Source organism: Pelobates fuscus, chromosome 5 (genome assembly GCF_036172605.1).
Source record: "Pelobates fuscus isolate aPelFus1 chromosome 5, aPelFus1.pri, whole genome shotgun sequence".
NCBI lineage: Eukaryota > Metazoa > Chordata > Amphibia > Anura > Pelobatidae > Pelobates > Pelobates fuscus.
In genome coordinates, this window is record NC_086321.1 from 89,375,249 (window position 1) to 89,391,290 (window position 16,042).

Here is a 16,042-nt window from a genome sequence, read left to right on the forward strand (position 1 = left end):
CACCACAAATCACTGTATAGCAAATAAATGCCAGACATAAATGAGATTTACACATAAACGTATTTACTACGCATTCACACGGATTTCAGAAACATTAAGTAGGACATCAAATATTGCACTTAGTGGCCCAAAAGCTCTCAAATGAGAGGTAATTACATATAAAAAAAACAAAAGATATATAATATAGATCTATATATACATATAATCATGCAACACTAAGCACATTTAATCTCAAAAGATTTACACAGCACACTAGACATTTATTTGATGAGGTTTTGTTTTAGTTATGTGGGTTTTGCTCGGGTTAAATACATTAAGCGCACACTACAAAAATAAAAAAAGGAAAAATAAAAGCAGTTCATCTATGATAGTGGTGAGATTTCTGTCCGGAAAATGTAACTTTACTTAGTGATATGCCTTTTAAAACAAGAAGTGAATAATAAAGTGCTGTAAGCTATGCGTTATAGAAATTGGAAACATAATTAACTGATACTATGTGGTTGACATATTGTTTTCCGATGACATGCCTATGCTTAAACACACAGGCAGATGCCCTTGGCAAATTCAGTGCATTTCTTCCTATACACTAAGGCTTCAGCACTGCTTTGCATATGTGCAACCCTGATTGGCCACCTTGCTGGGCTGTCTGTTATTTTCGCTCACAATTGCTTTTACGGCAAGTCAAGTCACGTTATGTCATGGCATGCCCCCTACATGGGTCTGTCAACCCCAAATTTGCCAAAGAAGGCAAGTATGTGTAAATAGTTGATTTTGTATGCCCTTTATTTGTAGACTGTTTACCAGTTATGGCATGCGTTAAGAAGGAATTGGAGTTGACAATTTACATACAAAATATAGATCGTATATTGAATTTGATATATGTAAGCGTATTAACTGCCCTTTTATTATTATTATGTTATACGCTGTTTAGTGTTTTCACTAAAAAGTGAGTTTTGATGAACACAATTACAAACTTTTAGAACAACATTTCGAAGTTCAAAAAATCTATATTTTATTAGAATTGTGTGTTGTTTTCTTTTTTTAAACTTTGCAATTTTGGTGTAAATTTTGCAAGATGTCTTTAAATGGATTCTTCTACCACCATGACCACTCCTGCTTTTCTGAAGTGGTCATAGTGCAAGCAGTCTGTATGTGCAACATTTCAGCCTTAAACACTGCCCTATACTGTATACTATCAGTTCTGTCAGTTCTGTACAGGTGACGGATATAGGGAGTTTCTTCACTCCCACACAGCGCTGGAAACATAGTCCAATTCAGTTGTTGTATTAAACATTTTCCCACTACCTTTGTGTAGCCCTCCCTCCTTCCACTGCATGGCAACTCCAGGACTAGGAGGCAGGCTTTACCAGCGAGATGAGCTGTTACAGTGTAGCATTCACTACTGATAGCGAAGCACTAGAGTCAATGCTTCTCAATCAGCTTTAGCTTGCCGCATGTGCACCCTTGGTCGAACACTGTGTCTCTATAAAAAAATAATAAAATAAGTTGAACATGTACCCAGGGCCGGCGCTTCCATTAGGCAAGACAGGCACTCTGGGGGGTCGCCATTTAAGTCTGTGTGTAGGAAGAGACGATCTATCTCACCAAAGTCTGCTGTCAGTGAAGTTCCAGTGCCCTGCCCTTTCTCAGCCACATTTACCTGCTGTATACATGTGTGCTTCGACCCTATTGTTTGATGTGTATATTTATAGGTGTATTACCGATTCTTTATGATCTATGTGTATGTGTCTAAATCACTTGCCTGTGGGGTGATTATGATTATTTTGACTAGTTACCTGTACTGTGTTTGTTAACCCCTTGTCTGCTGTGTATAGATTTGTCTGTTGCCACTTTCCTACTGTGTGGATGTGTGTCTTTGCTATCTTCACTTGCTGCTGTGTGAATGTTTGTTGAATTCTTCATTTGCACTGTGCATATACCGGTATGTGCTGTACTTATTATGTATGTGCTATGAACTCTCTACTTGCAGTTTGTATTTTGCAGCTACACAATTTGCACAAATTAAAACCTTTGACAAAGGCTATCAAAGGAAGTGAGGATTTGTTTTATGTTGATTGCAAGACACTATTGAAATAGGTAAGGTGAATATTAAAGTGATTTTATGCATATTGCTTCAGCATCTAAGCTTAGGTAGACCATGATGGGACCTACTTGCGCCCTAACCTGTGCAAATGTTATACGTTTATTATGATGGTGCTTCGTGTGTCTTTTTAATTGTGGAAGGGGGCGACACAGTACAGTTTTGCCTAGGGTGTCAAAAATCCTTGCACCGGCCCTGCATGTACACAATGCAAACCATTGTTTGGTAAATATAAACATTCCAGATACCACTACCTATAATACATTTTGACCATGCAAATTGCGGATTATCTAAAAAAAAAAAAACCCCAATAATTAATGCCTATAACATACAAAATATTCCTGCCAGCCTTTGTAAATTTGTGATTACATTCTTACAAAGGCTGGATTGTAAGCATGGTATATATATTGCATTTTTTTTGAAGTATAATACGATTTGCTTTTGATGAAAATACAGATCTTTTACATATATATAATCTCCAAAATATAACTGTCTCATAATGCTACAAATAGATGAAAATAAACCAGAACACACACTCATGTGTTAATTTATGTTCCTCTGACCTTAAACAAACAATACGAGCTGGTGCAGAGAGAACAGGAACAAGAATGCAAACATAAATGTCAATGGGAATGTCAGAGATTGAAAGGACAAGAAGACCGATTCTGTGGGGGTGACAATATTGTCAGGAATCTACGATAAAATTAGGCTATAGGAAACTGTAAAACACATGAATTAGTTTGCTACCAAATTATATATATATATATATATATATATATATATGGTCGTAATCAGGCAACTTGGCTTGAGGGGAGCCATGTTCTGAAATGCGGTCTCATTGTTGGTCTTTGAGAACCTCTGCGAATTGCTCCAACCTCTTATCACCCACATACCTTCTTCATATTTTCATTGATAATACAGAATTAATATTTCCATTATAATATGATCTGGATGACACTGCCTGGCTGAGAGTGCTGGGTGCGAGTTAGTGATTTGCCTTGGCTTGATAAAATTGAACATTGATAATGTGGATGTGTGAATTGCACATCTATGTGTATCCATCATCAACGTGGCCAAGGTGGGGCATTACCAAAGTTTATTTGTTGAGATTTAAAAGTGAGTAGTAGTTGCCTTTTCTCTTGGGATACCCTGTAACATGAATTAATATATCATACACTGACTGAACACTTGCAATAACTATATTCCTTTAGTTATAATATCAGTCCTATCTCTTCCTCCAGCCTCTCTTTATATCAGTGGAAAGTTAGTGAGCAAGGGCCACTGACCTTCCTCTAATGTGCTCACATCACAGTGCCGCCATACACTTAGAATATACACAACCAAGCAGAATCAGTCCATGGAAAAAAATAAAAATAAAAATGTAGGTGTCACAGTGAAGTTACACCAAAACTGCTACTTACTAACTTTGCTGCGATGCCAATTAGTAAAGGATTTCATACAGAGTGTGAGCACTGCATAGGAACCCATAGAAACCACAGCACCATTTGGAATTCCCTAAATGATCTTGCAGTTTCACAGGCTCCGAAGATAAACCCTTATACAGGCAGAAATACTATGCCTATTGAGACTGTGTGTAATGTCTCGCTAAGCGAGCTACATCTGTACCATTAATCCTTTCATTGCTGCAGCTGAGAGCAGCTTCTCTGTGACAGTCAAAGTAAAAGTCTAAAATTATACTTGCTGAAGATGTAATAAGAGAGAACCATTTGGCTTGGTCACCGAGAACCCATCAGATCTCTGCACAAGAATGTAAAAATAATCATAAAAAGGGGGGCAGGAAAAATGTTTCTTTCCTTATTTTTGCTTTTAAAAAGGTTTATCCATCTTACAACCAGATGCATATTATACAATGGAATGACCCTTATGAGCTTGCTCACCAGTAACCAGAACAATATTGGATACTGCAAGGGAAGGGGCTCATTACAGGACACAAAGTGTTCAATTAATATTCACAATTAATTAAACTTATACAAATTAGGTTTCAAAAACTGGGAGCTATTTGAAAGATAATGTCGATAACTACAGGACTAGGAATAGAGTGTATTCTCAGTGTTCAGGGATGTCTTGGCAGTATTGCGGGCCAGCATAGAATACATTTCTGGCAAAGCATTAAGCCTTGAAAATAATAACATCAAATTCACTTCCAGCTGGAATAAATCAACAGATGCAATTAATAGACTGAATACAACAGATTGTATAAATAGCCATTATACATCAGCAGAAGGCATTAATAGCTGGCATAATTAGACAAATAGGTGGATTTAATGCCTTTATACAAAACAAACTGGAGTTTTCATACCATACCTACAGATTCCCTTTAGATTTTAGTTTACCAGAATATGCTCCTGACTACCTGTTCTGTTAAATTATATTTTAACTACAATTTACATCATCCCCTCACATTCTTTACTCAGTCAGGAGCCTAGTAATTGCACACAATAGCTTGGAGTTATCACTTATCTGAATGTGATGTGATTAGCAGATTCCAGAATGCATTCTAGCATAGCTCACATATTCTACCAATGCATACCTGACAACTGCAGGGCAGTCCTGAATTCTGGTCCTGTCCTACGGCCTACGCATTGTTTTCTGGTGTACTGGATCTGGGGACAATGGAGACCAAGTCCCCCTAAAATGCAGCAGCAGTGCATTTGCTGCCCTTAGTATGGCTGGGAAGAATGGTGGCCAGTAAGCCTGGCATGGTAACCCAAGGATGAGCTGTCTATTTTAATGCACTCCAGTGAATTACCTAGGTAGTATGATCTACACTTCAAAGACAAGCAAAGAAAAAACCCTCAAGTAAACTCAAACTATTAGATTAAAACCCCCCATAGTACAATAATATATATTTTACAAGTTTATTAGTGATATGTTTATACACTAAAGTGTGAATTGTTGGGAATTTAAAGTTACCCAATCCACCAATCTTACCATCACTCACACCAGCAGGGTATACATATAGAGTTTGATGCAGGATATGGGTACCTGTTAGGGCTTATCTAATGTCTCTGCCAGGAATCTCTGTCTTATAACATCCAGCTTTCCTGTATAAAACAAAGGCATCCTCAGGAAGTTTGAAAGTTGAGCTTACATGAACAAGAACCCACATTCCCACAAGTTCTCCAGTTGGCACATTAACTAAATGAGCTGTCTCATAACCTCATGCATTAAAAGTTCTATGTATTCAATGATTGATATTTTGTGTCACAAGAAACTTAGTCTACAGCAATTGGAGTGCAATGAAGATGACCTATCATTAGTCTATTGGATATAAGCACTTCACTGTCATAAGCCATAGTCATGACATGTTAGGGTGGGAGCTCTGAAATAATAATTAGTAATTCATTGTTTTAAATGAACACTTTAGATCTCATTAAAGTGGTTATAGAGCCTGGAGTCTCCTGGTGCTATCCCTCCATTTTGGAATGATTTAATGATTTAATGATCAAGGCCCTACTGGGGATTACACTTCATATTAGCCATATCAATTCATACTAGCATTTCAATGCCACCAACTACAGTATGACCTAAAAGGGCACCACAGAGGAACAAGGCTGTGGATGCCTGGGGATCTTCATTTACTGTTAAACCATTCAACAAATATTTAATATGGAATGGAATGACGGTCGGCAACAGAGGGCTCCAGGCACTACTACCACTTCAATGTGATTAAGTGGTTATAGTACTTTGTGCCCCTTTCGATGAATAAATATAAATATAGCCTTCCTTAAAATGAACCTGCGTCAGATTTCAATGATATGTTTTGCATACTTCCCAACATTGGAGTGTTTGAAATTGGGCTTACTTTTTGCAAGTTACCTATACCGCCCCATTTAGTACTTCAATCCCCTGTCACTGCAATATATGAAGTCTAGTTTTGCTGACTAATAGGTACACAGAGACATTACCAGACAACATATTTTTTGCTGCTTTTTATATGATTCATCCTATGTACGCTTGTAGTCACATTGAGTCAGAAGTTTAACTGTGAAAGAGATCTGCAGTGCATGCAAATATATTGCAAATGACTATTTCTCCTCTTAATCCCAATTAGTACGGCATTTAAATGAGCTTGCCAATTAGTGGAAATGAAACACCTTGTTTAAATTAGGTCATTGCACCATTCATATAACGCCAATGACATAATCCTTCATAATGATGTATGTATTTACTGGGCATTCTTCAGTTACAGCTTTCGGCTGTTCTTAAAGTCTTCGAGCCTCTCGTAGGGTACTTTGAAAAAACACCTAAGGCTTTTATTTTTTTTATTATTTTGCATCATGGAACGGGTTTTCCTGCTCCACTCATGGGCATAAATAAGAATGCCTGAGCAGTCATAATGCTAACATAAATATAAATAATAACATAAGGTTAAAGCCCTTAATAAGCTTGCCTGGATAGTGAAAGTCATGAATATAACAATAAACATCATGGGTGATATTTAGACATCAACTTTGTGTAAATGTCCAGATCGAGGTAATTACATTGGCTTAATAAATAACCTAAAGGGATAAAATATAATAAATCCAATGAGTCATTCCATAAAGGAATAAAGACCCAGGGGAGATCGATAAAAATAACCACACAGGGAAAAAATAATTCTTTGAACATTTTGTGGCTATTAACTGGCCCATGTTATGCAAAGTGAACACCAAGGTTACGAGAGATCATTCTAATTATTAGAGCGTACACAGCCAGTTTAACTTGCAAACAGCAGGAACATTTATTATGATGTCTTAGCCTCCAGGCCGTCATCAGCTTACTATACAAAAGAAGAGCTATTTCTTTCTGTTTAACCTCGTGAAATATATATTTAGAGAGGAGAAATGAAAAAGAAAAAAAAAAAGAAAAAGCAAATGAACCGTTTTTTTTTTTGTTTTTTTTTTAAATACTTGTTGGCAAGAGAACACACTGAAGATGCCTGGCTAAAGTTATTAACATCCGCAGTTCGGCTGTTGTGGTGGTGGTTTGTCTGTCAGTCTTGTGGTCTGTTTTGCGGTGGTGACGGTCGGGTCCGTTTCCAGGTTTTCCGACATTTTGTCACAGATAATATCCACCAGCCTCTCAAACGTCTGCTTGACATTGAGGTTATCCTTAGCACTTGCTTCAAAAAATTCAAAACCTGAAAGAGAATGAGATTATTTTATACAGATGCTAGGAGAGGGCTGCATATTTATTTAATGAAGGGTTTGTATTTAAAAAAAGGTCAGATCTTGTTCAATTCAATAAGTGATATGTTAAATAAAACAATGAAATATTTCGTGCAGAAATACCATATCTGTTCATATTAAAAGAATATATTTTTTTGTGTATTGTACCTTCATCTGGGAGCTTGATGTCCACTGGTGTTTAATCTTCAGAGCATGGGTCAATGATGAGAACAATGAATACAATCTCATGGAATGAGTCAAAATTGAAAGGGCTCTCTAAGCACTACAACCATTGTAGTATTGTAGTGAATGTGGTAGTATGAGTTTTGGGGTATAAGGCCCCATTCTCTGTCAAACTGCTTTTGAGTGGAATCATTTCTGCATTATTTGTATCATGGATAGGCTGTAGACACTGGGATAACTTGTCCCCAGAGGCTGCAATCTTTCGCTCCTACCCAAGATTGGTCACTAATGGATGGATAATGTGGAAGTGAATAAAACTTGGTGCAGAAGGTCAAACATTGGGTGCTTAGATAGCCCTGGTGTTTATCAAAGTGCTCAAACAAGTTTCACAAAAAACATGATTGCAGCCAAAGATCAGATATAGTGGTTATGGTGCTTTATGGTATCCCTTTAACACTGGTCTTTGTGAGACGTAATGGTAGGTTAAAGAGTAAAGGAGAATAGGTACCAAACATAATACAAATTAAAGAATTCGGATGTCTAAAGTTTCTAAAACCTGCAAATTGGGAAGAGAACTAATTTTTCTCCAAAGACCATTTAAGCACCTGCCATCATCAGAGTAACTTTACAACCAGGTCAGACAGGATTGGAGGTGAATAGATGAAGAGATAAGTCTGGATCGTAATATTCAGACATAAGAAAAAGGGTACCAAAAATGGGAAGAAATATTCTATAACTGGGACCCCAATTATATTGCTCTACTGAGATGTTCTTCCCAGGGCAATCCGATGACTTAAATAGTTCTCCATTAGATTACAAGAAAAGACACTTTATTCACTTTTTGTTAATCATATGAGTTGCACATTCTGTTTTATTCGTATAAAGGCACTGAACTTTGCTTGTCTTCTTCTGTTAAGCTAACACTAGCTAAATACTGTGTGTGATTTTTTGAAAAATTGATAAATAGCATCACAGCTTAATACAGATATGATGGATACCTTTGATAGTGAAAATGGAAAAAAAAAACTCATCACAGATAAAGATTCCAATTGGATAGTGAAATGCACATCAGATGCTTTTTCTATTTTTACTTTGCTAGATGGGCTGTGAAAGTGTTGGGTACGGTTTAACATGTTCCAATATTGAATTAATACAGGACAGCTAAGTCTTGGTCTCCCCACAGTCATCTAATGACATATGGCATCAAGATACATACAAATAATCCATATTCCAGTTATACTGTCAAACTGATATTGCTCCAAAGATACAATGGGGTGCATTTTGTACTTTAATGAATATTTATATTGTGATACTTTAATAAATAAGAAATTACCCAATCTCAAATCAGTCATTTTTAATAGCTACATCTCTGCATTAGTCCAGGGTTGCTAGATCCACTATGTTTTTATGGACACACAATACTATGCCTACTAGTGGGCAGTACATGAAATATTTAAAAGTTGAATAATTCCTGCATACATACACAGTAGTAGAGAAATCAGATTATGAAAGGAGCTGTCCAGGCTGAAACGTGTACATTCTGCGTACACATTCTTGCATAGATAATGCATTTCAAAATATGCAAAAGCAATCAATCCAAGATAAAGATAAAAAAATATTCACACTTTGAAGCCCCTTTCTTTTTAATCCCTAGATATTACATCTGCAGCATTGAGCCCACAAGCCCTAGGAATTAGTTTATCCAGTTTGAAACCCTTTAATTCTGGTCTATATAAATGAATTGCTGGAAACTGCGAGAGTTAAAGCAGCACTGTCAACCTGTCTCCGAAATGAGTTTGGAAATTCCAGCACAGTCATAAGATATACTGAGACAAAGTACAGACTACATTGTCTCAGTATTTTTTTTATGCTTGACAATTCCTGATGTTGGGAAGTATCAATCCTCTAGGCATCATCAGTGGGATCCTTCATAGACCTTTCTGCTGTCTTCCACATGTGTGAAAGTACAGCAGTGATGTCAGTTCCAGCAGCTGAAGTGCCAGGAAAAGTTGGCGGCACTCGCAAGGGACAGGTTCAGGTAAGTAGAACTCAGATTTTCCTTCCCCTCTGGACACTGAATCCCCCCATCGGCAATGTAACTGTCAGGAGTCTTAGCAAATTATGCCAAGTCCCCAGATGATGACAGTGCCACTTTAAAGTGCTGATAGGGTACTAAAAGTTCAGCTCTCTTTCGATAGATTATAAATGTTTCAGTCACCAGCATACAAGACAACTCACACCTATAAATTTCAAATTTCAGATTACAGAACTCTGTGCACAACCTCAGTTCTGCTCAGAGCAGTGGTTCCTGGGACTTTGTACTTGTGGAAGCTGTGTGATGTCATATACAATTGTGTTATTGGACCCTGCAGATTATAGAAGGGGCAGTGATAAAGTATAACACACCAGGAATGGAAGGGACACAAAAACAATGTAAACCAATACAATCACACAGCTGTTCAGATGCTATGTTCATATTTGAAGATGGAGGTTGTGTCACAAATGCGATAATCACATATATCATTATTATAACCATGTAGCTATTAATAGTCAATACATATCATTCTTACCAAGTTGCTCTGCAAGGTGCTTCCCTCTCTCCGTCGAGATTACTCTTTCATCCTCCATATCACATTTGTTACCAACTAGTATAACTTGGGCATTATCCCATGAGTACGTTTTGATTTGGGTTGACCTAGAAATAAAGAGAGCAATGTTAATCTTGATTTTATAAAACCTTTATAGTATCCAATTTTATTTTTCAAATTCTTATTGTGATACATAATTAAAAAAACATGATGCATAAGTGACAGCTTTCATGGTTACGTAGTAGAATAGTAAAGCTAGTTTAAACTTTCAGGACACCAATTACAAGGACACCAATTACACGGACACATACCCTGTACTATCCCAGTTATATACGGTATGTTAAATTAAGATATCATTTATTTATGGCAGCAAATCAGTTACAGCTACATAATATGTTACGGATATTATATAACATTCACAGACAGAAACAGGAACGGTATGTTGAAAAAAATGTATGTATTGTATTATGTATAAGCTCAAAAAACAAAGGAAGGCAAAACCAGCAAAATTAGCTGGTAAAGCCTTCAATTGACATCAGCCATCAATCAATGACTGCATACAAGGTATCGTCTCATGAGATGGGTAAAAGTACTAATGGTATCTTTGTGCACACACATGCAAAATGATTTTGGAAGTCCCCACTGATGACAACTATCTTTCAGGGTTTTTCTATTCCATAGGTCACAGTTTTGTTGTGTTTTGCACATGGGACAGAATACAACCACAACATAGACAAGAGTGTCAGCAAATGAAGAGGGATTATGATGGCAATGTCACGACTACTAATGTGATCCAACACGCAAAACTATGTAACAGCTACATAGACTAGAAACATAGACAGAATGTAAACCGGCACTTAGAATGGCTGGATTAATACGTTGACAGACAGAGAATGGTCAAGGGAAGGCCAAGGTCAAGGAAGCCAGAAATACACAAAATCATTAAGAAAGCCAAGTCAGGGAAACCAATGATCAGAATAGTCAGGAATAGCCGAGGTCAGAATACAAGGAATATGAATAACAAGGACAATAAAATGCACTCTCGGAACCTAGAACGGAAACCACGACAGGGAAATAAACTAGGGAAATTCAGGGGTTTAAATATCCCTCCTTGGGCTGTGATTGGTCAGGGCTTGGCCTCTGACCCCAGAACATGCGCGTGCGTTGACTTTGTGACGTCACACGCACATTCGCGTGAACTTTGGAGGCCGAGCTACAAATGGACGCAACCTCGTTGTCGGCGCTATTTTGGATCCCGCGTGTGAAGGGGGCGGATGCCCCAGCGGGTCGGCTCCCAGCTCATTGCTGAACAGGTAATTCCTCCAACCTGTCAGAGTGGTCGCACTGATCGAGCCGGGGTCTGTGACAGGCGCTGAGGACTGAAGTTCTAGAGATGATTAGATTGCAGAATATGTGGCTGGGCAGTTTGAATTCAACATATTTATTGTTCTTACTATTATGAAACTTCTTTACATTGAGCCTCAAATCCACAATAGGTAACAACATGTGCTTTGAACAGTTCTGTTAAGAAATAACACCATATATATTTCTACCATGCTATGTAGCAGTCATATATCAAAGGCAACATTTCCAAGCTGTTATATAGTCCTACACCTCGCTTGTGGTGATTTTAATTATTTTATTAACTACTTGAGAGGTGATTTAAGAATCAGTTCATTAAATCTTTTCACAGTTAAAAAATTATAGAAGTAAAATTTCAACAAAATAACTCTTCACTTTGTGATGATGATACCATAACATTACTTTAATTAGAAGCTATAAAATATTCCTCAGCTTGTGCTGTCAAAATTATTTCCCTTCGGGCAATTACTTAGAAATGGAAATAAACAATTTGTAACATCTTTTTATTCAAGACAGGCACTGGAGAACAAAGAATTTTAAACAAATCTCATTAAATTGAACTATTTGAAAGAGTATGCAGTGTTTTTTTGTTTGTTTGTTTTTTTGTTTGTTTGTTTGTTTGCTCATTAGCAGCCAAAATGGTCACTAAGAAAATACCATGACTTTGTAAGCAGTCAGAACGTTTGATAATACTTTCACAAAAGCCAAGCAAGGTAACTTCTTCTATATTCTTCCTCAGCCTAACCCCCTTCAACTCAGGAGGAACCGTAAAGGGACACTCTAGGCACCCAGACCACTTCTGCTCATTGGAGTGGTCTGGGTGCCAACTCCCACTACCCTTAACCCTGCAAGTGTAATTATTGCAGTTTTTTATAAACTGCAATAATTACATTGCAGGGTTAACTCCACCTCTAGTGGCTGTCTATTAGACAGCCACTAGAGGTCACTTCCTGGGTTCTAGCACAGGAAACCTGTGCTAAAGCGTCGCTGGACGTCCTCACGCTGTGTGAGGATCTCCAGAGTCGCTCAAAACCCCATAGGAAAGCATTGAAATTCGTTTGGGGAGACATATGGGGAGACGTAATGCGCATGCACCTTATCATATATCTCTCCCCTTGTCTTGTGCCTTCCTTAACACACAGCTTCAACTGCTCTCTCTCTCTCTTCTGGTGTTGTCCCTGTTGAACATGCCACTGTAGGACCTATCCAGAAAAAAACATCTCTTGACCCGTCCTACGCCTCTAACTATCGTCCTATATCCCTGCTCCCTTTTTCCTTGTCTCACTTCCGTAATTCCAACTCTTTTCTTGATCCTCTTCAATCTGGCTTCCACCCTCACCACTCTACTGAGACTGCTCTTATCAAAGTTACTAACAACCTAATTGCAGCTAAATCCAAAGGCCTTTGACACCGTTGATCATGCTCTCCTTCTTCAAACTCTTCAATCACTCGGTCTCTGTGACTCTCTCCTCTCGTGGATTTCCTCTTGTCTCTCCTAACGCTCATTCAGTGTCTCCTTTTCTAATGAAACCTCCTCCCCTTGTCCTGTCTCGGTTAGAGTCCCCCAAGGCTCTGTCCTTGGTCCCCTTTTATTTTCTCTTTATACTGCCTATTTTGGCAAACTTACTACCGGTGCAGCCTGTGTAGTTGCTCCGGGGCCCGCACTCTGTGTACTTAGGGCCACCCAATGGGTATTTCTGAACACAGTGGCCCTTTAACAGCACGATCGAGCCCCTGTAGTTTCAGCAGCAGTGGGAGGAAGTGAGTGCTGGTCACTTCCACCCAGCTTCATACAGAGAGCCTGCACAGGGAGGAAAAGAGAGGAGTTAATAGCAGAGACCCAATACCAGTCAGTGACACATTCCTATCTCACTCAGCCAGCAGCAAGACCTAAGGGAAGCCACCCTCCTTGCACATAAAAGGTATGTTAACAAGAGGGTGGCCAGAAATGTAAAATTATGACGTGTGTATCTATGTGTCAGTGTGTGTGTTTAAGTGTGTGTTTAAGTGTTTATATGTTTGCTTGAGAATGAATCTGTGTGTGTGTGTGTGTATGTGTTAGTGTGTATCTGCGTGGGTGAATGTCAGTGTGTGTCTCTATGTGTATCTGTGTAAATATGTAAGTGGCAGTGTGTGTTTATGTGCATACATCCCTGCAATCAAACACCATAACTACATGCAAAGACACCCTCGCAATCAAACGCAAACATTACGTATGTAACCCCATAGTAAAATGCCAAAATGTTAAAAAAACATCCCTTCATTCAAGCCAACTATACACATAAAACTAAACCTGCAATTAAAAGCTAACAATACATACAAACACAACCCTGCATTTAAATGCAAACATTACATAAAATTGCAGTGGCAAAGATACATGCACACATATACGCATACAAAAACATTATTACATTCAAATGCACAAACACTACTCACAAATACTGCCCTTCAAGAATGGGCGAATGGTAGATCCCCAGTTGGCATTGCGTTGGTGAGTTGTATGACAGAGGGGAATCTACCTATGTCTACCTAGTGCTGAGGAGGTGGAGACGAGCCAGAACTGAGGGACCTCAGAGCTGGAATAAGGTAAGTGTTTAAAAGGTTATTTATTATTTTGATTGAAACATGGGTGAGGGGGGGTCACAGGGGCAGGAGGACACTATAGTGTTAGAAATACAGCTTTGTATCCCTAAAAATATACTGTTCCTTTTTAAATTGGATAAAACTATGCATTTTCAAAAACACTTGTAATACGTTAAATTATAGATGAGTTTGAAGTTAGGTACATTTTACACAGTGGGGTACAGTAAAAAATACAACCTTTTTTTTTTTTTTAAATAAATTCTTTATTTTTGTTGTGCAGTAGATAAACAACAGTTAGGCATTGAAGACATTAATTGTTAACTGTGGATGAATTTGCTATATATTAACATAACATGACGAGCTGTCTGCACATTTTATGTAGTCAAATTTGATGTAGTAAGGGCCTGAGTAGAAGAAACAGTTCTCGCGGTCAATGAGATAATTGTATCCATTGGAGCATGATGTTTGATGAAAGGCCTGTACATTACAATAACAAGGTTGTGTAACCTGAGTGGTATCAAGTAGGTGTTTGTGTAAGGGACTGAACTTGATCAGGTGTCCGGGCTTGGCAAGTGCTCGGGCCCGGCAGCTAAATTGAGCTCATAGCTGAGGGGAAGTGGGAAACATTGTGAAATAAAATATAATGTGCATTTAATTTAAGATTGCAAGAGAAAAAAAAAAGCAAAACTGTTAAAAAAGGGAAGACCTGTGTGAGGAGGACCGTAATTTGCACTCTGCTTGAGCCTGTCGTACCTGGGGAGTCAAGAGTTGTGGCCGGTTTGGGCAAGAGTGTGGTACCAGGGCATGTGTTAAAGGGACAGCTCTCTGGGTATTTACTTTGGGGGCGTTAAGTGTGCGTGTCTTCCAATTGTATGTCAGGAGTGGCCCTGTGAATGGTTCAAATGGACCTGTCTCCGCTGTGTTCGGCTGTCTGCGGCCACTCGAGCCGTTGTGTTACCCCTAACCAAGGGGCTAGCGGGGGGAGTGTAGTTGTGGTGTCATAGCATTTAATTAATGAATGAACTAAGGACCTGTGCTCTGGCGTTGTCATATGTAGAAGCTGCACAAGAGCCATGGAAAACAATAAATTCAAACTTTTCATAACAGGTAACATAAAGAAATGAGAGAACACTTTCACTGGTTTCTGTCAGTGCCAACCGGTTGTTTAGGGTCCATGTGGACTGCTACACTTCTTTTCTTGTTGCTACTATGTTGGCAGGTATGTCTGGCAGTCCCATCTTAACTAGAAGTGCGGGTACCTCCGTGTCAGAGCATATGTTGTGGGTGATTAACAGGGATCTCTGTGCTCCCTGGCAGTTAGGCACTCCTATTGTGTGTAGGTGACTTGTGAGATGGTCCAGTGACTTGCACCATTGCGAACGATAATTGGTCAATTCAAAAGTAAGAGGAGTTTTGTCTCGGGTTGCATACATAACGAGGTTCCAGTCATGAGAGGTGGTACAGCGCAGTATGACATCTCTGTTAGCTGCGGTGGGTACTTTGAGATTAGCTGGTAGTCGGTATAGGCCGTCCAACACAATTTTATGGCTGACTGCCAGTGGCAAGATGGTGGCAAGTAGTCTCCTTATGTAATGTAGTAGTTCGTCTGCATGTATGTCGGCGAGTATTCCACGGATTTCTATGTGATGCGTCAGGCGTGGTCTTCATGAATGGACATTTGCAGCATTAGACGTTGCTGGGAGGTTTGTAGTTGATGTATTGTGTGTTTTGTATGTCCATGATGTCTTCCTCTGTCGCGCGCACGCAGTCAGTGGCATTTTGCATGTCAGCTTTTAGGAGTCCCACATCTGTAGCCAGCATTTTCTGTGTGTCCTGCACCCAGGTTTGTAGATCTTGCTTGGTAGCAAGTGAGGTGCCATCCGGCGCTGCAGTGGTTGCTGGCATCGTGATTTCTGTGTCTGTTTGAGTACATGTGTGGGCCGGTGAACGGTATGGCGTCTGGTCAGAGGGGGCCATTTTAGGTTGCACCTGCCGCTGTAATAAGGCGCCGATGTCGTGCTGTTCTGTAGAGGGTCCAGGGTGAGTCTTTTGTG

At 39.0% G+C, this 16,042-nt stretch overlaps 1 protein-coding gene across 2 annotated transcripts in view; it reads right to left on the bottom strand.

Annotated features, from left to right (window-relative positions):
• Positions 1-927: 927 nt before the first annotated feature.
• Positions 928-16,042, bottom strand: part of RAB3C (RAB3C, member RAS oncogene family) — a 139,797-nt gene continuing 124,682 nt past the window's right edge. For both annotated transcript variants that reach the window (XM_063454048.1, XM_063454047.1), the window contains exons 4-5: positions 10,026-10,150; positions 928-7,244 (exon numbers count right to left, since the gene is read on the bottom strand). In XM_063454048.1, coding sequence (XP_063310118.1) covers positions 7,057-7,244; positions 10,026-10,150 — 313 coding nt within the window. In that variant the 3' untranslated portion in view covers positions 928-7,056. The remainder of the gene's footprint in view (positions 7,245-10,025; positions 10,151-16,042) is intronic.